The following is a 23,749-nucleotide window of genomic DNA, read 5'->3' on the forward strand; positions in this document are numbered from 1 at the left end:
CTCAAACTTCCAGAGGTGATGGAAAACCAGAAACAAAGTCACTGTTACAAATGTTTAATTTGTGCATTCGTGATGGGCAACAAACAATGACTGCAACAATGCCTTTGATTTTCTTTGTTTTTTTACACCGGAGGATGAAGAGCAACTGCTGTGAGTACTTGGTGTACCATCCATAAAGTTCATCTGTTCTGGCAACAACATGCACAAGCAAAAGAATAAAAAACAAACACTTTGTACAATCTATTTTCATTAAGAAACATTGATAATTAAAAACTATTGATAAAATTAGTGCTTTCAGCTTAATTGTATACATACAGTATGTATATATATTTATATAAAATATACCCTGCCCTCCCCCTGTAGTGATTCATAAACAGGTCTGCAACATTTGAGTCAGTTTATACAGAACAGCCACACTAACAGAGTGCCGTGCCCCCTATGTCAGCTACAACATGTAACCTACAACAGGAAGCTTTCAAATGGCTTCTGGATGGAGACCTGAAGTTACTATGAGCTTTGTAGCCTCATTTCCAAAGCAACAGCTGAGGACACCGACTTCTGCACAAAACCACCTCATTAAATTTGCCTTTATGTAAACTTTCAGTGTGTCAGATTGTTTAAACTACAGAGAGCCGCTCCTCTGCTACTCCCGAGGAGGACAGGATGAGTTTGGTTTCGGTAGCTGTAACTGGGCGAGACGCTTTAGTGTCTTTACTGAGGTAAAAGAAAGAAGAAGTCAAGTCCAACACATGGTTGTTCTGTAAGGACATGAAGGAATCAAAGCGCAAAACCAGCGGTCATATAATGTTATGGTTTGATCGTGATGCTCGACTGGATACTGTATCAACTCCACAGCTGGTCACTAAAAGCAGCGAGGCCACTAGAGGGCACCAGACAAGATAATTTTAGTGTTTTTCATCATTTTTTTCCCCAGCCAAAGGGCATTTTAATGAACTCAGCTCAAAATAAACAGTAATTCATTTACCAGTTTGGGCGGTGTGTAAGACATGGAAGCTTCAGGTGGACACGCTGGGAGGAAAAGGAGGTAAACTGGACCGCTAGACCCAAAAGAATATGTAGTGAATACTCTTACTTGTTTTCAAGTCAAGAAGCAGTAGTAGTAGTAGTCGTCAAGATGTTTTGTTGTTGTTGACTATTCAGTGACGATGCTTTAAGCACTTCAAATTCAATGAGCGCCACTTTCAGATGCGATTGCTGCAGAACTTTACAGTGAGATAAGGTACGGCGAGGGCTTCGAGACTAACGAAAAAACCAAAACAAAACAAAACAATAAAATATACGACTGAATATTATCTGTACAGATCAAAAAAATTGAAAACAGTGACTCTAAATAGCATGACTGTGATGTTGCCGTTTTCTCAGAGTTCATGTGGAAAACATTCTCAGTGGTCAGACAACGGACACGATGGCAGTCTGTACAGGAGGACATCCCGCCTGCTTCACTCTCCAACAACAGAATTCATTCTTTTTCCCCTCTCCTTTAAAAAAAAAGAAAAGAAAAGTTCTTCATGTGGATATAAAAAAAAAGAAGTAGTAAGTGTGTGTCCTCAGGAGGCATCTGGACTTTCTTCTCAATGGCACACAGTTCTGCCCGAAAGCTCCTCCCCAAACATGAGGGGCAGGGAAGAGTTTGTCTGTTCTTGTTTAAGGATTTAAAAAACAAACAAACAAAAAAATGGGATCTACAGTCATTGCTGTGCTTGGTTCACAGTGTGTGTGTGTGTGTGTGTGTGTATGTGTATGTGTGTGTGTGTGTGTGTGAGATTCAGGCGGAGCTAACACCAGTCAGCGATGTAATCAAAGTCAGAGAACAGGTTCTGCTCCTCGGAGTTCAGCACTCGGGGTTCCCTGGGCGGGGTTAAGATCGGAGCCTCTGAGGTAAATTCATCGTCGAAGTTGCTGACGTCACTGGAGCCCAGGATGGTCGGGACGAACGGCGGCTTCACCTTCTTGGCCAAAAGCCCGGTCCAATCGATGGTCTATCAATAAAGACAGAGAGCAAGTGGGTAACAACAGCGTTCTTTTCTTTGATTACCACAGTGATAACTTTCTCTTTGCGCCTCTTACCCTGAAGAAGAGATGTTTCTTAACCTCCTCTGCATCCTTTTCTCCTGCTCCCAGCCGTCTTTCTGGGCTCCTCCTCAAAAGCTGAGCACAAAGACAAAAAATATAATGTTAAAGTTTACACCCAGGAGCACAAAGAGACCGTTTCTTGTCTGTCTACACACCCTCCTCATGATGGAGATGGCCTCAGTTGAGAGGAACCGTGGATAGCGGACTTCATCGTTGACAATACTGTCAAATACCTCCTCTTCATCATCACCGGGGAAGGGTGACTGAAAGAGAGACGTGCCAAGGAGGAAAAAAAAAACAAAAAAAAAAAACCCTGATGTAAGGAACATATTCAAGAAATAAATGATGGATTCTTGACATCTTGACGAAACACATGCTCACCTCTCCAACCAGCATCTCAAAGATGAGGACGCCCAGGCCCCACCAGTCCACGGCGCGGGTGTACGACGTTTCAGTTAACACCTCCGGAGCTAAAAACTCTGGTGTGCCACAAAACGTGCTGGTGCGATCCCTGAAACCCATTCCTGAAGGCAGCACAGAGCACGTCCATCACTCCAAAACAAATCTACATGTGTACCTCCAACAACTGATGGAGCAAGTTCATAACTCTGCTTCTCTGAAGATCTTACAGCACAGGAGTGAACAATCTACCACAGGGTTATGCTTTCAATAACTCTCAAAGTTTCAATTTGACATCATCATCCATTTACCTTCTTTGCAAAGCCCAAAGTCAGCAATCTTTACATAGCCCTCTGTATCCAGGAGCAGGTTATCTAGCTTCAAATCTCTGAAAATTGCAATGAGAGCAAAAATAACTTTCGGGACCCTGACTTTGAATTGAAGTATTACTTTAAATTTCTCAGGCCTTACCTGTACACAATCTTATGGTCATGTAAAAACTGTAATCCCAAAACAACGCAGGCTGCATAAAACCTGCAAAAAGGTACAAAAAAAACACAGGAGATTTAGACGACGTGCCGCTGTGAGAGTTTGTGGTCCTGCCCACACGTTAACAAGACACTCACACAGCCCTGGGCTCAGAGAAAACATCAGCGTGGATGTGCATCATCAGGTCGCCTCCAGCCGCGTACTCCATCACAAAGCAAACGTGCTCCTGCGTCTGGAAACACGCAAACAGGTTGACCAGGAACGGGTGACGGACGCTGTTGACCGTTTCAAAGATCCTCTTCTCGCACATCAGACTGGCAAAGAGAGGAGGAAGCTGAGTCACCACATTACACCGAAGTGACCTGACAGTGGGGGGTTTGTGAAAGAGCTTTAAGTGAGTACCTGTCGACCTCATCGCGAGCCACAATGTCTCCTTTCTTTAGAGCTTTGATGGCAAACATCTCTCCAGTGCTTTTGTATTCTGCTAAAAGCACCTGTGGAGGAGATGAACACTTCAGTTTTTTCCTGCTTGATTTGTCTACTAAAAGTTATTCAGTCCACAGAAAATTTATGGCAAACATTTTTTTTTTTTTTTTTTTAAATTGACTAAACATTCTTAATATAGTAGAAATGTCAAGAAGATAATCATCAGCAGCTTTTTTATTCAAAGTACCTTTCCAAAGTGACCCCGTCCAAGGACTGCCACGCATTTAAAGTCTTGGAGACTGAATTGGAACGGCTCTTCTTCCCTAGAAGGAGACCAGTGCATACATCAGTGTACTCACTCACTCCAAACCAACCTGCATTAAACTTTAAAGTTACAGCAAAACAAAACAAAACAAAACAAGGAAAGAGACACCACCATGAAAATTCAGTGACTTGGAGCCAAAGCCAGGGGGCAGTGTTTAACCCAGTGTAATTTGTTTTGAGTAGTAAGTCGTTTTTATTTGAAGGAAACCAATTCAAAGCTTTAAAGTAGCATATACATGGCAAGCAGTGACCCTCCTTACCTTATCTCTGTGTCTTTCTGAATGGCTGTAAGCTCCAGGTCTGGATGCTGGAACTCATGGTGCACCACTCCATCCATATCTGGCTTCATCACCGTGCTGATTCTCTTGTTGAGGAAGTCAAATGAGGCGAGTGCATCCTGCGGAGAGGAAACACAGGAGAACAGAAGGACAGAAAGAGACACACAGGGTAAATATGAAAACAGTGCTGGTCACCTATTTGTTGTGACTTTAAATTTAGTCTTTAGTGTTTCTCTGTAGATGAAAACTAACGTTGGAGAAATAAAGGTTTTCTATTAAAGAATCTAACTAACAAAACATAATTCAAAAATCATTTCTCTCAGTGCGTAACAATCTAATATTTCCTTCCTTTTTTTAAATTTTTTAAATTAAATTTCACTTGTTTGGCAACAACACACTTCCTTCCAGCTGACAGGAATGAGGCCCAGCATGGTGGACTTTTACGCACAGGAGATTCTCAGAGAGCTCAGCATGACTGCATCTGTGATTGTATCAGCTCGCATGCGTCTTATCACCACTTCTTGTAATTCCTTAAACAAAACCATACCTGTACTTCCCCCTTGTCAGAAACGCTGTGATGCACTTGTGGTTCTCGGATGTCATCGGGTATGGAGTAACGTTTGGGCCCTGGAGTGGGCTCTTTGTCGAAGTCCAGCTTGGTCACCAGCGGGTCGCTGTGTAAGGGACAGAAGTACAGCAGTGGTGAAAGTTCTTCTTACCGAGCAGCTGTGCCCATAGACACTCATGTAAAATGGCAAACACTACAGCATTAAAATGCATGTTTACATGCGAGTAAAAATCTTTGCAATGCAGCCATACACTTTATGGAGCTATGCAGATGCTAAACAAGTTTTCTAGCATTAGTTAATTACTTAGCACCCTACAAGAAGGCAGAGATCAAAAATAAAATTGCAGATGTCACAGTGGCTATACACATCTTTTCTATACAGTCTGTGGTTGCTGTATGGCTGTGTACCTGCTGGGTGTGGGTGAACCAGGCAGGCTGCTGGATCCAGTCTCAGCCGCCTGTGGGCTGAAGGAGTTTGTGCTGACGGTTGGTATGGCTCTTCTAACCAGACGGCCCCAGGTGGCGATGTTGATGTTCATCTGAGGGGCTCGCAGAAAAGTTTTACCTGACAAAGAGTAAAAGACAGGAAAAAGACTGTAAGGAAAAAATGAATAATGGAAGAAGAGAATCAGGAATATGCAACCAAATAAGTAAGGGATCTGAGGAAATTACATACAGTACTTAGTAAATGTATGAACACTGGAGAATCACTGAATATATTTAAACACGCAAGTCAACCAAGAATCCATCACTGCTGCCTTAGAAATAAGAACATGATGGCTTCACAGCAGCGACTCACCTTGCTGTTTGGAGAAAATCTTCTTTTGTCTTTGCAACTTTGGTCGTCTCTCTATGACAGGGTTGAAAAATGTTACCTGAAAACAGAGAAATAAAAAAGTAATTTCACAAAACAAAACATCTGTTTCCTGTGCATTCTTTACTCCTGTGCAAATACACATGTCTGTAGTTATGCACAAGCATAGGACACGCTGTCGCAAGACTAGAAACTAACACAAACGTGTGCCAAATCATGCACACCCGTAACACTTTACAGATTTCTGTCAGGATTAGATCACACTGAAAAAGCTCCACATCTAATCTTACAATCTTACATCCAACAGTAAAACCTTCTGATTTTATTTTAAGTTTAATGCATGAGTAATTTTACACACAACATCTATTAAACTACACTTCTGATGCAGACACTGTTTGAGGCAAGTGACTGTCATTAGTTTGTTTTTATCTGTGAGCGATTATTTAAACCCCGTCTTGCAACAAAAGCTTAACAATCACACATAGTTTACGGCACGTTGTTATTTCAGAACTCAACCTTCAGGCTGCTCCAGATATCATTTTATTGGCAAGTTTTTTGTACTCCTGGATCTGTTTGATATCGAGGAGATACCCTCAATAACAGCTGACTGAGTGCGAGTGCAGAAGCCCCACCCACCTGCTGCTTAAACCTTCTCTTTACAAGGGGCAACCAATCAGAAGAAAGCTGGCTTAAAGGCAGAGAAGCTAAAAACTTGTTGTTTTGGAGCTTGTTTCAGACAGTGGATGAACCCAGTGATGAAACTGCTCTAATAAAGACGATGAAAAAACAAAAACAAAAAAAACATGGAGTTGGACATCTCCACAATACGTTTGAAATATTCTTCTGTGGACAGACTTTACCAAGATTCCAGTCTAGGTCTTCTCAGAGTATTTATTTCTTATAATTTACAATTTTTTTTCAAGTTTAAAAGTGAGCTTTTATAAGCAAAAAGATCACCAACTGACACACTTCACCATGTTTCCAATTTTATTTCCTATAAGTACAAGTAAGTATGTCTATCCATACATGTCCTACCAGATAATGTTTAATTGTGACCATTCAAAGCTAATTTACTACTTAAATTACTTTTTTCAATTTTTAGATTACTAAAATATGCCGACAGTTACAACTACTTATCCCCCTTTTATGGAATTAAACTGAAATGGTGTTTGTATACCTCAGCAAACAGCATTCCCTGTGGCTCCAGGTACAGACACATTCCATGACGTTGGTTGTCCAGGAAGTCCTCCAGCCGCAGAAACTTGACAGCACAGAGTGAACGCCAGTCCCGCCAGTACACAGCGATCTCCAGCTCCCGGGACTGCAACGCAAAGATGTGAAACTCAGCGTCCGTGCTGTATAAACACAGAGTCAACAGCGCAGGTGTAGTTCAAGGGTGGAAATGTGTGTGTTACCCGGTCCAGCTCCAATGTAAACTTCTGGTCCCATGCCTGATTGCTGACTGGTTTCCAGCTCGTCTGTCCTACCACTGTGTTGTCCAGCTTCAACACTGCACTGATCTCATCTGAGGAAAAAGCACTGAGCTATTAACAAAACCCCAATTCTATCCCCGTTGGTATTAAACAGGCAGTTGCTTCACTTCACCCATATTATAGTTTCAGGTGTGACTTGCTCTGGGTCATGCCCACACTTTAAGTAAACAGATCATTTGTTTGTGAATCAGCACAATATCACAGTTCATCTTTCGGTAATTATTTTGTGTACGAGATCAGATGTACTTACTGGAGAGTTCCTCGCTCTTGGTTAAGTTCCTTGAGCTCACGCCGCGGTTTCGGTTTGCTCGGCTGATGAAGGACGAGCGGGTCTCGCTGGGGCTCCAGCCAGGCAGCGGGACAGATGCAGCTTTGGAACGACCTGGGACATTTTCCAGTAGATCCTGACAGCCCATTAGCCTGACATCTAATGTGCCTGGAGGTGAGCGAGGACAGGACACACGTGTTATACAATTGCTCCTGCACAAATTTGTTCCCACTTCAGGTTACACCATGTACTGGTATAATGAGCTAGCCCAGTTTACTGTCTGCTCCTAAACTGGACTATAATTTGTGCACCTCCAAATAACTAGGGTGGAAAAAAAACAACTAATCAACCAACCAACCAACCAGATCTGATTGTCTAATAATCCATCTTCTTTTTTTGATTCAACAGCAAAAAGTACACACTGTATTACAACCAAAAATAAAAACCAGTCCACACAGATCAGCTCAGTATACTTAAAAGTGGATACAACTTTAAATTAAAGGGTAAAGAAACAAACAAAAAACCAATAGACCACCTTTAGAAACAGAGTCATATTTGCACTGTTAGTGATTAGGAACAGCTCAATAGTCCAGTTACCTGTGAGTGCTGCAGGCTTGGTCACGGTGCTGTACTGTGGGAAGATGATACTGGATCTGGGACTGAGGGCTGGTGACGACAGCAGGGACAGCTCTTCTATGATGCTGTTGCTGCGAGGATGGTTTTTAGGCAACTCAGCGAGGCGTTGCTCCAAAGAATATCGCAAAAGGTCAAGCTTTTGACTGGACTCATTGAAACGAGCCTGGGCCTGAAAGGAAAGGAAGAGGATAAGGCAGCGAATTAAGACAGATTGAAAGGAAATTATTTTACTACAGCAGTCCAGAGATCCATTTCATCTCAAGTCTAAGATTGCATGATCTCAAAAGTGACAGATTTTGACTTGTTGTCCAGTTTTACACAGCCTACCTCTGAATGTGCCCTCTTTTCTGTGACTTTTCCAGAGCCCAGAAGTTTCATGACATTCTTGGCTCCCTCGGCTACCGCAGCCTCTATCTTGGCATGGTGACACAGCTCCTCCACCCGCAGATCTAAAGGGCTGATGATGGGCTTTTCTGGAGTACAAGGTCACACTTAAATCATTCACTCTGATGACATCGGATTTATAACCACTGTTTCTGTCTTTCTGTTTTAATCTCCTCAGAAAAAAAAAAAAAAAAGCTCTGAAGGAAGGGAAGGCTCACCCATCACATCATTGTTCTCAAAGCTCAGCTCGCTGGCCTGGCTGGCCTTGAGGATCTGCATCCTGATGAACTCAATCTTCGTCTTGCTGTCCTGAAGCATCTGCTGAGCGGCTGCTAGCAACTTACGATCCTGTGAGTAAAATTGGAAACTAAACCATCACCGCTCATTAGGGAGGTATTTTATCTCTACAGACCATTGATGACCAAATCAGAGGATTCAATAACATTTTGTCTAAATGCACCTAATCCCTCTGCACGTCTTCTGTTTTGTTGCATGTAACACAAAAAGCCCAGACACCCGTTCGTGCCGTTAATTGGACTTGAAGTCTAAATGACAACATGGAAAATCTTATTCACCAAAGAAAAAAAAAAAATGTGTGCACTGCTGTGTTTGCTGAACCTTTCCTACGTGCAAACACACATTGGAGTAAGCAAACTCCACCCCAAATTCCTGTTAAGTTTAAATCCTGGTTGTTGATATCTGCGCTTGCAGGAAAGGCCTCCGTTCAACAGGCACTTCCTCTCTGACATCAGGAGAGGAATAGTTCCAACTGGAAGGTGCCTCCGTCGGTCTGACAGGGAAAGGTCGCTTACACCCGCCCCAGCAAGCCAGACAATGCAAATCAATTTACAGCTCCCTTAATGCTTATTGCATTACAGTTTTCAAACTACACTCACCAGAAATTCAAGTGTCCTCCACCAAAACAGTTTTATTAACAATATCCTGCAATAAAAAGCTAAATTATATCATTTCAAAGCAGAAGAGTTTTCAGTTTTTGGTGGGTGGTGATTACATGACATTGTCTATGTACAGTAAAAGCAAGGGGCCTCATTCACAAACAGTTGGTACTCACAAACTCAAAGTTAAACCACATGATTCACACACAAATCTGAGATTCCTCAAAATATCCTTAACCTCAGTTTGCTTCATTACAAATGTAGAACTGCCTCAAGCAGAGTTTATGAACAAAGACGCAGCTCTCATCAAATAAAAAATATAAATAAAATAAAAGTATTCACACAGTTTACCTAAATTACATTAATAGAGCCACACACTGGTTAAAAAGGCAATAACCTATCATCACACTACATTCCAGCATTTTTGCAGTTATTCCCAGTTACGATTGCAGTGGGCCACTCATCTTGGATGGACAGATCAGGTGGTCCTTGGTCTCCACCTGCTACCGGACACTACAACCTTTATATTTCTAACACACTGTCACTCCTGAGAACTCGGCTCTTTCAAGCTTCAAACTCAACACACTTTTGTGTCACTTTCTTCAGCTGTGAATTCGAGTCTAAGCGTCACTCTGACAGCAGTTCCACCACTCTTTGCATGGTACACCTCTAGGCAAACGTGTCTCCTTAGAGAAACCAGGGAGTGGCAGTACGCTAGCGCAGCGCACACTCTGTCAGGTTAGGATGATTTTGAGAGACACACACACACACAAAATGAGTCGTGTGCATGTTTCATGAAACCAAAGGCTCCATGTCTGTTTTTGTTAAGGAAATAAAACCCAAAAAAACAAAAAATAAATGTTAGAAATAATGTTATTACAGTTCCTTCGACTCGGCTTAAAACCTCTTTGGGGTTTGCCAATGATTCCAATTCAATCCAGAAACCCCAGACTACACCAAACCATCTACTACACACCGGCTTGAATTACTACTGACGGATACAAGGGCCGAGCTTAACACGAGAGGCTCTCGGCTGTTATTACCGGTCTTCGTGACTTAACGCTCACCTCCCAACTAAATTATAGTCCTCCCTGACTCTGAGGACTCGAGGACACACAAGGACCAACAGAGCTTTGTGAACAAACAGCAGTGCATATGACACACAGTATGTGTCAGCGCCTTCTCCCGTTTCCTCCTCCCCTACAGTGAAGCTATAAAAGCAAACCTGCCATGCAGCAGCCTGGTATTCAAAATGGCAACAGGCCAGCCGGCTCCAGTTAACATGCGATTATGCTCACAGCACCTCTCTGCAAAGACTTTACCTTAAGTAGTCTAAGCACTTGTGATTATGAGTCTGGAAACTGACAACCTGCGGTACAAAAATTACACTAAGTAGTGTTTTGGAAAAGGTCAAATCAGATACTCAGATTAACCAGCAAGCCTCATCATTTGTTCATAATGACTTTTAAAAAAATCCTTGGTTCTGCAAGTACAAATCTAGCTTAATTAATAGTAGTGAGCCCCTTAAGTAAATTCATTCATCACTGTGATGAAGCATGCTCAAGTCCAGGTAAGGCAGACACACTTCGCGCTGTCATTTTCTGAGTAAATACACAATTACATGCAAATATGTGAAAACTAACAGATCAGTGATAATCACAAATTTCACAGGAAAATTGGTCCTATTGTTATCATGGCAGTGAGCCACTTGGTGGTGGTGGGAAAGCAATCTACTGAAATGCTGACAGCTCACAAGAAGACGGCTATAACGCTGAATCTGTACCGCTGCATTTTATTCGTTTTCCAAAGTAGTAAAGATATGTCATCTTTTTTAAACCGTAAAGAATCACAATCATTTGCCATCCAAATCACCCGGATTGAGATGACAAAAACACTCCTACTGCAGTTACAGGTGGTGTTTTTGCTTACTTGCTTTCTTTAAGGTGCCAGGAGCAGAACATTTTGTTTTTAAGTTGTTGAATTTAAATGAGGTTCAGGCTGAACCCACACAGCTCAAAACGGCACTATGCCAACTGGTTTGAAGTGTGTCTGTTGACTGTATAAACACATAATATGTTTAGTTTGAGGTAATAATGTTACCACCCAGCAACATCATTGTTTGTACATAACTGTGGCTAATATTGTGCTTCCAGATCTCAGCATTGTTATTTTTACTGAACAAAGACTAAAACAGAAGAAGCAGTCAGCTATGTAGAAGTGAATCTATTCATTAAATAAAGTATCATCAGAATGTGTCCGACGTGAACCAGAGCAAGCCTGAATCTCCGGGTAACCCTTCGCCTACCTTGGAGGACCCGTTGGAGTACATCTGAATCATGTTCTCGGCGCCCTGTTTGACTTTTAGCTCAATGTCAACCTGCCGTTTTAAGGCCGCCAGTCGGTTGCTGCTGGTGCACATTCTTGCTTCGCTGTTAGGGGTACCTGGTGTTAAAGGGCATTCTGGGTAAAGGAAGAGGAAAGAAAAAAAAGTTAGCATCTTATGGCCATCTGGAAACAATTGTAGACATTACATAAAGCATGTTACATTTGGCACAAATATGCAGAGGCTACAAATATTAACGGAGCATGTGTGCGCCATTTTTTATTAAGCTAAACAATCCTGCAGCTCTGCAAAAGGATTGATAAACTGCTTATAAAGCGTGTCCTGTTGCAACTTCAGTGGACACTTTACATGCTCAGAAGGGTGTGCTGTTTATGACTTGATGAGGTTTGTTAGCACAATGCTTGACTCAGCACAAAAACTACTACAGAAGTCAACAACATTAGGATTAAGAAATCTATTGTCAGCTAAGCTTCGTGGATTTTTCAAACAAGTTTTTGCTCAGAACGGAAATCCTTCAAATGTGAAGCCACAACTATTCAGTCTGAGTTTGGCTTTAATGCTTTGGTATTCAGGAGTTGTAATATGAAAGGCTGTCATTTCTGATCTCAGCTCATTGACTCTCTCCTGAAGTCTGCGCTGTTCCAACAGCACAGGGAAACCCCTGCGGCCGTCTCTATTGTACGCATTTAAAAAAAAAAAAAAAAAAGGAACAACACACAAGTGTGAACATGCAGATGATTGCCAGTACTAGTGCCTATACTGTTTATGCAAAGACAAAGTAAACCCAAAAAAGATACATGCAACAGAATATCAACTCTTAAAAATGATCCATGTCCAGATCCCACAGGCTGCAAAGACTAAACAATAATCTGTCCATAGATCTGTAGACATTTAATTGTTTTTCCTTTTACACATAAATGCACACAGGCAAACACACAGAGATACTTAAACCCACTGTCGTCTACTCTCAGAGATGGACCACAGACCTGGTGGATAGGTTCACTGTTTTGTTGTGTTTTTTGGTCAAGTCTGAACTTGAAAGGTGCAGGTAAAAAATAAATAAATAAAATAAAATAAAAAACCCTCTCCAAGCTGATCATTGCAGCTGAAAGCAGAGCAGAACATTCACTCTCACACACACACACACACACACACACGGGTGAGGTGGGCAAAAAAACCTGCCCGACTTCTCCTGACTTGACTTGCAAGTTGAGTTTCAGAAGCTATTTTTTCATAAAGCTAGTAGTCTTAGAAAAGAGTCAGAGCATTCTTTAAGTGAGCCCACATCTGAAGCATGAACCCTTCCAATCTGTTGCAAGGTCCTTTAACATGGTACTCTTCATTATGTATTTAACTTCTAGCCTTTAAGCTCAGCTCTGTTTTTTAGTGAGTTTTCCAAATCCAAAGACACAAAACATGTCACATGACATAACCAAAGACCAACAGTTCACTGAAGGTGTCAAGACCCAAAATAACACTGGCAAAGAAACGGCGTTGTACTCTGAGACAAAGCCAGATGCAGATAACAATAACCAGCAGGCAGGTCTGTGATTCATTCAGTCCGAATGCTTCATCAAAACACCCTCTAACGATTCCTTTGAGCACCTGCGGGATACGGGCAAAAAGGAAGTAACTTATTCTTTGAACTAAAAGTCTAAATGATTCATCTAATGAGACTTAATAAGCTGAAAGAGCGCTTCACTGCTGAGTTTTCTGTTAATGTGGAGGAGGGGAGGATGCTAGTCCTTCCAGGGTAACGCTTTGATATGGTGACACACTTGAAGAGGTAGGGCTAGACAAGAAAAGCAGAGTATTTGCAGAAAAGCCTGTGGAGCAAGGTGAGAATTTTAGAGGTGCTCGGGGCAAAACTGTCACAGGACATCTATTTAAAAAGACACATGCAGAAGTGCTGCTTGTGTCATCTAGTACATGTCTGGGGCTTTCCTCTTCGCCTGGGGGTGCGGTTTGGCTGAGGTCGCATTGAGCCAAGAATTTAAGGACTACAACCCCCGCCTCTTCCAAGAGTGATCCAGTCCCTGCTGGGCCGTAGGACAAGATAGCTGCAGGGCTGATGTCACTGCTGGACAATCGACAAGGGGAACCCTCCCTCAGATTAACCCCATCTGCATCTGATGAGAAGGCAATGAGACATGCTTACACCGTCTAAACTAGTACATCGTGAGTGGGAACCTTAAACCTGTGTGTGATGAGCGGTAGGCAAACAGATTGAGACTTAATAACAGACGATGTCGGGGTTAGCTTTCTTTATGAATGAGATCATATGTGACAGAGGGACCTGACTGGTGTCCCCTGCTGCTCACACAAAGCGCCTGAGTGCGAGTCAGTCCATTTCTGGCCTCCTCAGCTGAGTGGCGGAGAATAACCAGAGCCCCCTCAACTTTCTCCTGGAACAGAAACACATTCTGGGCTGCTCGGAGAGACAGAGCAACTCCTTCCTGCTAATTCAGGAAACAAGAGCTGAACATATTTCAAGAAGCTGTCTCGTGTCTAAGGAGCTGAACTGCGCTCAGTCCCTCTTGGCCGTTTTTGCGATGGCCAGCGACATTCCACTGGCCTCGCGTCACTTAAAAAGAAAGCCCTTATTCACCAGATAGGTCGCAGAGTCAGGCTAAATTTATTTTCACTTAAGATAACCATTTACTAAGACAACTTCCCTTCCCTCCTCCAGCAAACAAATACACACACACACACACTCACAAATCCCTCCTCATCAACTTCCTATTGTCAAATGAGCCGGGACAACGTGACGGCGACAGGCAGACAAATACCATTCCTTCTCTTCCTGAATTTGCGCAGACATTTGCCACCAACAGCTACCCTAAAAGGCAGCTACTGTGACAAAAAGCACACTGAATGCACAGATGCTGCTGTGGTCCACTCTCTCCAAATTCCACTGTTGTCAACAAATGCAAAGGAGCAGGCTTTCAACAGCCTCGGAGAGGAACAATCGACAGCTCATTGTAACTGCCACGGGAATGTGGAATGCAACAATGTCAGCCTCTGGAGAGTGAGTCACCTCCAAACACTGAATGTGCTCTGTGTGTGTTTACATAGGTGCTCGTCTGACACAACAGAGACAAAATTATTTGGTGCTGTGCATTTACAGCTAAACCATAAGACTGCTACACATACATTAACTGGAAGAGTGGCCTGTTGCCTTATGTGACCTGGATAAACTCATAGCTGAGAATGAATTTAGCTTTAAAAAACACTGGCTGCAAACAAGAATGCCAGCGTACGATTACGACTGCAAACAAGACGACAATAAATGTGAACACTTTAAGATATAAAGAAACAGAGCTTCATAATAAGACTTAAAAAAAATAAATAAAAATGTCCAAGACCATGACTCCTGGACTGTGCTGTCATTTGCAACAAGCCAATTAGGACTGGAGCTACAGTTTATTTTCATCAGTGCTTCATCTGTTAATTATTCAGCGAGTTTTCGGTCATATAAGACAATTAAACAAACACTGTGTGTATATGAAAAACTGCATGTGAAGCTTAAAGTAAACTTAACGTCAGGTATTTGATTTTAAAAAGACGCTGTCCATCTGATGGCGGTGACACATGGGTGTATTGATTTGGTTACAGTTTTTACCAAAGCTTAAATGAGAGTTTCGGCCCTGTAAACCTGATGTAGGCAGCTTTTGTAATTATTAAGTTATGACAGACTTCCTGGACGTTTAACATGGAAAATATTCATTGTATGAAGGCTAATCTTTGCATGGCATTATTACATTTACTTAAGTGGCTGTACAAAAACTTAGGTGGGAACATTTTTCTGATGATTAATTATTTGACTACTTATATTAACCCCTTCCTACTTTGGTACCATCTATTGAATCTGACCCTGCCCTCCTTTAGTGCTTGTGTAATTACCTAGCACTTCTTCGGGGTCTTTTACCACAATGTGGGCGTTAAGTTCTTGTAGCTCCTGATGAAGCTCCTCGACCTTCTTGTTAGATTTTTTCAGCATGTTGTCAACGTAAGCCAGGCTCTTCTTATCTGTGGTGACCTGAGAGGCGGAAAAATGAGAGGAGACCACCTTAAAGCCTTGAAAAGCATCTCCATTAACTTAATCATAAATGTGATGTTATTAGACAAGGGAGAGATAGAAAAAAACTGCATAATATATTTAGATTTAGACATTTTGAGGGAAACAGCGGATACTATACTATATCTGTGACATTACCTTTCGCAGGTTCTCTGCACCCTCTTTGATCTTTAGTTCCTTACGGATCTCACGGCGGATCTGCTCCTTGATCTCATCCAGCTTTTGTTGGACCATGGTGTCCGACAGGTCCAGGTTGTGTCCCAGACCGAGACGCTCTGCCACCTGTTGGCCCCGGGCATCCCCCTGGAGGAGGAGAAGGAGGAAGAGGAGGAGGAACAAAAGAGCAGATAGGGTGAAGATGTGGAATGTAATTAAGAGTAGTTCAGCAAGGGAGGAGAAGAAGAAGAGTAAAGGGATGGTAGGGAAAAAAAAAAAAAAAAAAAAAAAAGAGGAGGAAAGGACAAGCAGAGGTCAGTCACGTACTGTGCACACTGGCATTTTAAACTAGCATTTAATCAACAGGTCTTATCAACGTTAAACTATGAAGGAGAGAACAAATCTGCACTGCATTAAAGTGCAGAATTGCAAAACAGCTGAAGCTGTTGCTTCATAACATGCATGGATTTCCATCTCGTCATGAGCGCTCATGACGAGATGGAAACACAAAGGAGGAGTTAAAAACAATTTCGGCCCAGCAGTTAGAGTTTCTCACAATCACAAGCAAAGTTCATGTGAAATCTGAAGCCCTGAATGCAAATATTCACCAAATCCAAATTGTTCCTGGTCTTTGTGTGGTGACTACACATGTAAGCATGACTGATGAGCAGACAGAAGGGATTTGTATTTTATTTTAAATAAGAAGTAGCCAACAAACACCTGGTAGATTTAATGCATAGGAAGATCATGGTAATGCACCTTAATGTTGGTCATCAAACAGCATTTAACAGCAAAAGCAGAAGAACTGTCCCCCTCAGAGTGATGAAATGTTTGAGACGTGCTGAGATTAGAAGGTACTGTACAAACAAGAGAAACACGCACAGCCAGAGAGAATCTTTCAAAAGCTCTTGGAATTCTTTTTAATAATAAACGAAAATCAGGTCCAGTAGGAAATGCACCAGGTAAAGCCAGCAGGTCACATGACACAGCTACGTACAGTCAGAGGTCCCGCGTGTTTTTCCTGTTATTTTTGGCTTTTTGATGCAAGATAGTACATCTTATGCTTGATACCCAACTTCAAATGTTTTCTTCTTTTAATTTTACGATTTTTCATTTTTTTTGTCAACTTCATGATTTTGTAGCTAGATATAGCAATCATTCATAGCCTTTAATGCACACGTCAACAAATAAAGATCCTTGAAAAGAACTGGAAGAAGTCCACTTGCAGAGTGAAGCATATTTCACCCTTCACCTCTGTTCAGCGAGAAAGCACACGAGCCAGTTTCTTTTTCTTTAACTGACTATTTCAGTCAGACATCACAGCACAGGCGTAGACAATATTACAATTATGCAATCCTCCTGTTTGCTGAAGCTTTTAATATTTATTGATTACCATCAAAGCTCTGGAGCCCAAAGAGGCGTTTTCCTGGACACATAAATTTATATGATCTCATCACCAAGAGATTGCCAGTCTTTTCTATATTAGACCTACTCTCAACTGCTCTCTTACTCACAAGAGGCCGCCGCATCGAGTAGCCCCGCATGTTTGATTTGACAAGTTTTTATACCAGATGCCTTTCCTGAAGCAACTCCATAGGGATGTGGGTGTTTTCCCAGGATGGAGCTGGGGATCTTTTGCTTGTGTAATACAGAAACCACAATACTGATCCCCCAAACACTAAAGGGTCCCCCCCCCCCCTTCACCTCTACATTATAAAATTACTATGCGAAATGAACGTGTCACATCAACTACACTGAAAATATCCATTAACAAAACACGGGGTTCAGAAATTCGGCGCAGGCAGCCCATTCACGGTGTTCTGGCATCACCCCAGCATAGTGGTGTGTTTTGAACTTGAGCTAGCCGCTGTGCGTGTTGTTTTCCCTGCTGCTGTCAGTCACCAATGACCTGCATCCTTAAAACCATCACCTTAACTAAAGAGGGATTAGAAGTCGCTTCCTGAACACTTCTGCTCTAGAAGGTCATAGTACAGCATAATGATCCACTAGTATGTGAGCATCTAAGGTCTGATTATCAGCATATTACATTTTATTATAAAGTCATTCAAGCAAAAGTTATTTGGCTTGAAAAATATCTCCTGATTTTAAATATGAAGTTGTCAGCATGACCTTTTAATTGTGCTCCATGGCAACAATGAACGACCGGCATTTCATTTTAACCATTAATTAAAGCAGCCAAATTGTAATAAACAAAATATTAGCCAGGCCTTTGCTTTATTATTCCAAGAATGATTTTTTGGGGGAAAAAAAAATAAATAAAAAATAATAATAATAATAATAAACAACAGATTCAACATGAGAGAAACTCACTGCCTCGTCCTGAAAGCCCCTGGGCTGTAAGCAGAAGGACATTAACTTACTCTATTCAAGAAAACAAAGAATGATTTGTTAAAATCTTTGTTGCTTTCAACCCATCAGTACGAAATTTGCACCCTCATAACTGTAGTTAGGTTTAATCAGAAATCTTCAGTTTCAAGGTTTACTACTCTTTAAACTTGCTAATGAGAGGATGCTGAAAGGATCATTCTGTCTTACCACAACTTCATCGGTTTCAGCCAATTCCATCTCTAGATCCATTGAACAAACCGGTCCACGCACGTTCTGCTGACCAGCCACGATCATCCCATCAACTCCAGTGGATTTCTGTTGTCTAATAAAGCTAATAGTATCCTCTCCCACGGAGGTGAGACGAGCGTAACCAACCTAGGCTCTGCCCAAAGCCACAATCATTCACTCCACTATGATCCGATTTTCTCCAGCTTTTTTCCTTCCCTTCTTCACACTTTCTTTCTCCTACAGACTATTGACATCAGCAGGGAAGATAAACCGTCTGAGCAGCGATGGCCAAATCCCTCTTAGCTTCTCACTCTGTGAGGTCAGAGCAGCCCAGAATGGGACTTAATCTGACTCCATGCAGAGGGCTGTGGCTAAAATTAACCCATGTTAAAAAACAACGCTGGCTGTCTATGGCAGACCAGAAAGCAGTGTGCCTGCCATAGACAGCCAGTGTGTGTGTGTGTGTGTGTGTGTGTGTGTGTGTGTGTGTGTGTGTGTGTCAGTGATGGTGGAGAAAGAAATTCTCAAACAAGACTGTGGTATATTGTCCTTTATCCAAGCTGCATTTCTGGTTTTCCACCTCTCTTCACAGTTACTTCCTTTCCAAGGATTGAACCCCTGTTTCACATTAAAAGCTATTTCTAGGACCATCACCATGTACCTGAATTGATCATTACACAAGGTACATCAGGAGCTAACCACATGTACCTGGACCAAACCCTGAATCGAGTCAATGGCATATGACTGACAGATTAATATTAAGGAAAACGCATCACGCTTGGTAAGATGAGGGCTTTCCATCAGCTTATTCCTTCCCTTCCCCCATCCTGGCCTCTCTTCTATAAGTAGTCTTTAAAGGAAACTATAGTTTGCACATATCCTGGTCGACTCGTAGGTAAAATGGAGGTCACAGCTGGGAGGGGGGTGGGGGAGTCCTCTTCTTAAGTTGGCTGCTCTGCAAAACTTGTTTGCACTGTAGCTGCATCTGCCCAATGTGGAATGACGATAGCAGGAGGACACCAGAAGAGGCCTATTTTACTGTTCAACAATGCAAGGAAATCCATGAAAGGCCAATCAGATAAGGCAGAAATTAATCAGCTAGAAGACCCCGCGGGGCCTGTGTTTTAATTTTGAGATCAAATAAAAGAAAAAGACCAAGCTCTCCTCTCACTGCAATACCTCACTGACTTGCTCCTTTACCTCTAACTGCTCTTATCATCTTTTGACGCTAGAACGTATCACCCCGTAAGGGGGAGTGACATCATACCGGGAACTCGAGACTTACTAAGTTCAAAGACGAGCAGAGCAGAAATTGTAAGCAAATGTCTCCACTCACGCTACAATACATACAGTTCATGATGAATGGAGGGAACTTGCCAGTGTGGCTCTGCTGGCTGCACTGTGAAACATCCAAGGCTTCACAACAAATGTAAACAGTACCGAAAACCTTGTGGATACATATTTTAGTTGATGTTACAAAAACAGTCCTGCTGGGAACCACTTAATGCGCGTCTAAGGAAAAGCACACAAAAAAGGTGCCATATTCTTAAATGAGTAGGGCAAGGGTTACCTACAAATGTTGACCTTTGTTAATGAGCTCCTTTAGAGCTCCGGGACATGAAAGGCAACTGAGGTAAAAGCAAACATTTGGTCTGAACCTCAGGTAGAAGTAGAAGTCTAACAACAAGAGCTCCACTCACACAAAAGGACAATGCAAAGTTTGAGCCCGCTATCGAAGTCTGTGCTAAAAAAGCCAAGCCCTTGCCATTTCTGTGCGAGGCCTAATCGCAGCCTACAACCCGACACCCGGTCTATCTTACCCCCACAGCTGGCTGCAGAGCACTGGCCACAGCCCTGTACTCTGTGCTGCCGCCAAAAATAGCAACACAAGCTAATAAAGATAGCTCTTACAAGTGCAACCTTCTCGCAAGCAGTCTACATATCCCACAGCAAGTCAAACAGCAGGGAACGCCTCACATGTCACGTCACAGCAGCTAAAGGTCATTTCTGAGCTCCTCAGGCAGTAGGTGTCCAAAAAACCTGAATGAGAGGTAAACCACTTTCCTGCACCTGTCACCCTGCTGAGTTCGACTCCAATTTCCAGAAGCAGGTGTTTAAATTTAGCAGAATGCCAAAGATAAAATTAAAAGCTACGTGTGGCTTTTAACAGGATAAAGACCCCAGCACAGGAGAAACCAACATGTCCTACTGTTATTTATTCATGCACACAAATTTGACACTGCCTTCCTGTTACATTATGCCGACTGTTGTTTTTATCATTCATCATCACCCACACACGACCATAAATGTGCAGTGTCAGATTTCACTCCAGATTATATTGCTAACCTTTGAGAAAGTAAAAGTAAATCTTCTTATAATTTAACCGGTGTAACGGTTCTGAAACAGAGACCGAAATTATTATCCAAATGTCCACGATTCTCTTACTGTGATGGAGTTGTTAAAAGTCTGGTTGAAGTATTAATACATCATCTAGTTTTAGTTATTACGGTGAAGGTTTTGCTTTTTGTTATTCGTTAGCTCTAAAGAAAAACAAAAGGTACAAACCAAATTACGGTTACACTCTTTTAATTACACAAATCAACCAGTCCTCAAAGTAAGATTAGTCTGTGAGCCTAATCTAACTTACATACATGTCTGTCCTTACACATGTACAGCATTCAAACATGGCTGCTCCCAGGCAATATAATGTTTAAATATAATAAGTATAAACAAGTATAGATTCTGTGTTGTATAATCTACCTAGATCATGTGGCATGTATTATTTAAGATGCACAAATTAAACACCTCATCGGTCTGAGTCATCCATACATGACAAATACAGCATTAGGTTCCCGCACCCGTGGAGGTGAGGCAGCTTTCAAGTTGAACACGAGTTTTGGAGGTCACGCATAAAGTAGTGCCATCGGACAACGAGCTGTATGGATGAGCTGTCGCACAACTCAACAGTGTTTCTGATATAAAGATGCACTTGGAGGAGGAGGGGGGAGTGACGTCACTCGAGTGAAACTGTATTAATCAGTGAGTCATAACTGTTCACACCGAACAAAAAAAGGAGAGCGTAACACTGACTTCCAGCCTCTCTTTCAAAAACAGAAACTAGCATTACTGTTGCAGTTGGCACTAAGCTGGCTGCTGTGGTGTCGCTGGTTATACGTTCAACCAGTTTATAACGAGCTTGGAAAAGAAAACTCAAAGCATTTTCTTTACAAAGACGACATTTTTTCTTTTTTGTCTAGTTTTACCACATTTTCTGCACACTGCCAGTATCTAAACACACGGCGGCAACTTTTATTTTCCCAAAAAAGTAACGCAGGTTAACTAAGACCTGTACGTTTACTTTAAACAGCCACTATTTAAGAGCTTTTACGGTTACGCAAACGCTAAACCTCGTTTACTACAACAGGATCCTTTACATTAAATAACACGGCGGTTTTCGCACAAAATTCCCGGTTTGAAAGTTAGTTTGGACAATTGTGTGCCAGGCCTCAATCCATGGATAATTCCCAGGCAGCCTTCTGGGACCTAGCAGAGGCCCTGCAGTCCTCTAACACACGACTAACTCACAGCAAGCCTCGTTTTAAAGCGTTTTAATTGTTAGCTAACTTCTAACTGCACCTCTGGAGCAAGTTTGCGCACTTTTCGCAACAGTTGTCAACTTTTCCTACCTGCACGGAGTCGGCGGCCATCTTGGTTTTCGCCTTTGAATCAAATCCTACAGGGAGAGCGGAGGGAGGGGTGGTGGGACTCCAAAAGCAAACCTTGTTTTAAGTTTCCCTCTCTGGCGACAAAAAAACTTCACTATTTTGACCAAACCATCGGTCATCTCGGGTACACGGAGTTTCCCATGCCGTCTTCACACTTCTCTGACGCGCTCGCACCGTCCTAGCGGAGTCCAGGAGGGTGGACTGGCGCTCATAAATAAAAAGCTGAAGCATAAATCTGTCCCAGTGCAGCTGGAGAAAGAGGCGGTGGTTATAATAGAAGAGTCCGCCCAGAGGAGCTGCAACACTGCCGGGACAGCTACTACACACATGTGATCAGAAACTTCGTAAAGGCTGGCCTCACCTCAGGCTAACATCCCCAAATCTTCCCCAAACACAAATAAAGAAATTAAATCAAGGCTTACATATGTGAAGCAGCCGTATTAGACATTAAAGGTGGAGGAGTAACACCGGTCAATTTAAATAAAATGCTTTTACAAGTAAAAGTCTTGCAACTATTTATATTTATTCAAAGTTGAGAAGGTAAGTGAAAGTACAATTTAAAAAAAAGATAACATTTAAAATTTAACCCTAACCTCACTGGCCACTCTTATAGGTACAACTGTTCAACTGCTTTTAATCTAATCAGATAATCATATTTAGGCATGTAGATGAAGTCATCACAGCCTGTTTAAACCCAGTATCAGAGTGGGCAACAAAGGTGATGTGCGTGACTTTGAAACATGCAAATCTGCTGATCTGCGGGGATTTTCCCACACAACCATATACAAAATGGTCTTAAAAATAGAAAATATACAGTGACGGTCAGTTCTTTGGCTGAAAATCCCTTTTTGATGACAAATAATCACTCATTACAACCAAGGTATGCAGAAGAGTATCTCTGAATGCACAACACATCCAATGTTGAAGCCCAAGGCAACAAAAGATCACACCAGATGGGACTCCTGTCAGCTAAGTTCATAACACTGAGGCTACAGGTCACGCGAGCTCATCAAAACTGGTCAGTAGAAGACTGAAAAAACATTCCCTGATCTGATGAGTCTTGATTTGTGCTGCGATATTCGGATGATAGCGTCACAATATGGTGTAAACTGCATGAAAGCATGGATCCATCGTGCCTTATACCACTGGCTTAGGCTGCTTGTGGTGATATAACAGTGTGGTAGATATCTTTTTGCATAGCAGCTGATCGTTTAAACATCACAGCCTACCTGAGTATTGTTGCTAACCATGTCCAAGGATAAAAATAGCACAAAACATATGTCAAATGTTAACAATCGTATTTTATTTAAAAGAAAATGATATGCTCATTTTTAATTTGATGCCATGTTTTTCACAAAGTTGGTACAGGGGCTCCTTTCCCACTGTGCTTCCACTTCTTTTAAACATTACTCTGTTGCTGTGGTTTTGAAGTGAGATCAGTGGCTGATATGTCGCACCTCAGTGAGAAGAGTTACTGCAGCATTACATAACCCACAGAGGCACACTCTTCATCACCAGCCATATGTCCCAGAGACCGGACTTACTTTTTTCTCTGTACTTAGTTGTTTTGTTGGTCATAAACTGAGCACTGTCAGCATATTGTACATGCAAAAGAGACTAAAGACTTTTAAATGTGATGTTCCTGTTTAAATTCCTGCAAAGGTCATTCTCCAAAAGCCCACTGAGGACAGGAGGGGGCGGAATAGATGCTGTGATGCCTTTCATATACATCAGTGATACATCATCAGTATTCACAATCTGTGAACTGCTCAGGCGTAGTGCATGGTGTGGGAGGGGAAA

General features: G+C 42.1%; 1 protein-coding gene across 2 annotated transcripts; it reads right to left on the minus strand.

Moving 5' to 3' along the window:
- Positions 1-38: 38 nt before the first annotated feature.
- On the minus strand, positions 39-22,255 carry pkn2a (protein kinase N2a). 2 transcript variants are annotated; one of them, XM_026148719.1, is made up of 23 exons: positions 21,911-22,255; positions 15,630-15,794; positions 15,317-15,452; positions 11,375-11,529; positions 8,392-8,521; positions 8,117-8,262; positions 7,751-7,958; positions 7,136-7,321; positions 6,808-6,917; positions 6,570-6,713; positions 5,378-5,453; positions 4,987-5,143; positions 4,558-4,684; positions 3,993-4,129; positions 3,656-3,731; positions 3,385-3,476; positions 3,120-3,296; positions 2,965-3,027; positions 2,805-2,881; positions 2,476-2,618; positions 2,250-2,357; positions 2,089-2,169; positions 39-2,000 (listed from the first exon to the last, which is right to left on the minus strand). In XM_026148719.1, the coding sequence occupies exons 1-23, from the start codon at positions 21,929-21,931 to the stop codon at positions 1,797-1,799; spliced, it is 2,919 nt and encodes a 972-aa protein (XP_026004504.1). In that variant the 5' UTR covers positions 21,932-22,255; the 3' UTR covers positions 39-1,796. The 2 variants fall into 2 exon arrangements, with proteins under 2 accessions (XP_026004504.1, XP_026004503.1); XM_026148718.1 differs by lacking the exon at positions 21,911-22,255 and adding an exon at positions 18,204-18,508.
- Between the last annotated feature and the right edge of the window lie 1,494 nt (positions 22,256-23,749).

This window comes from Astatotilapia calliptera, chromosome 18, assembly GCF_900246225.1.
Source record: "Astatotilapia calliptera chromosome 18, fAstCal1.2, whole genome shotgun sequence".
Lineage (NCBI taxonomy): Eukaryota > Metazoa > Chordata > Actinopteri > Cichliformes > Cichlidae > Astatotilapia > Astatotilapia calliptera.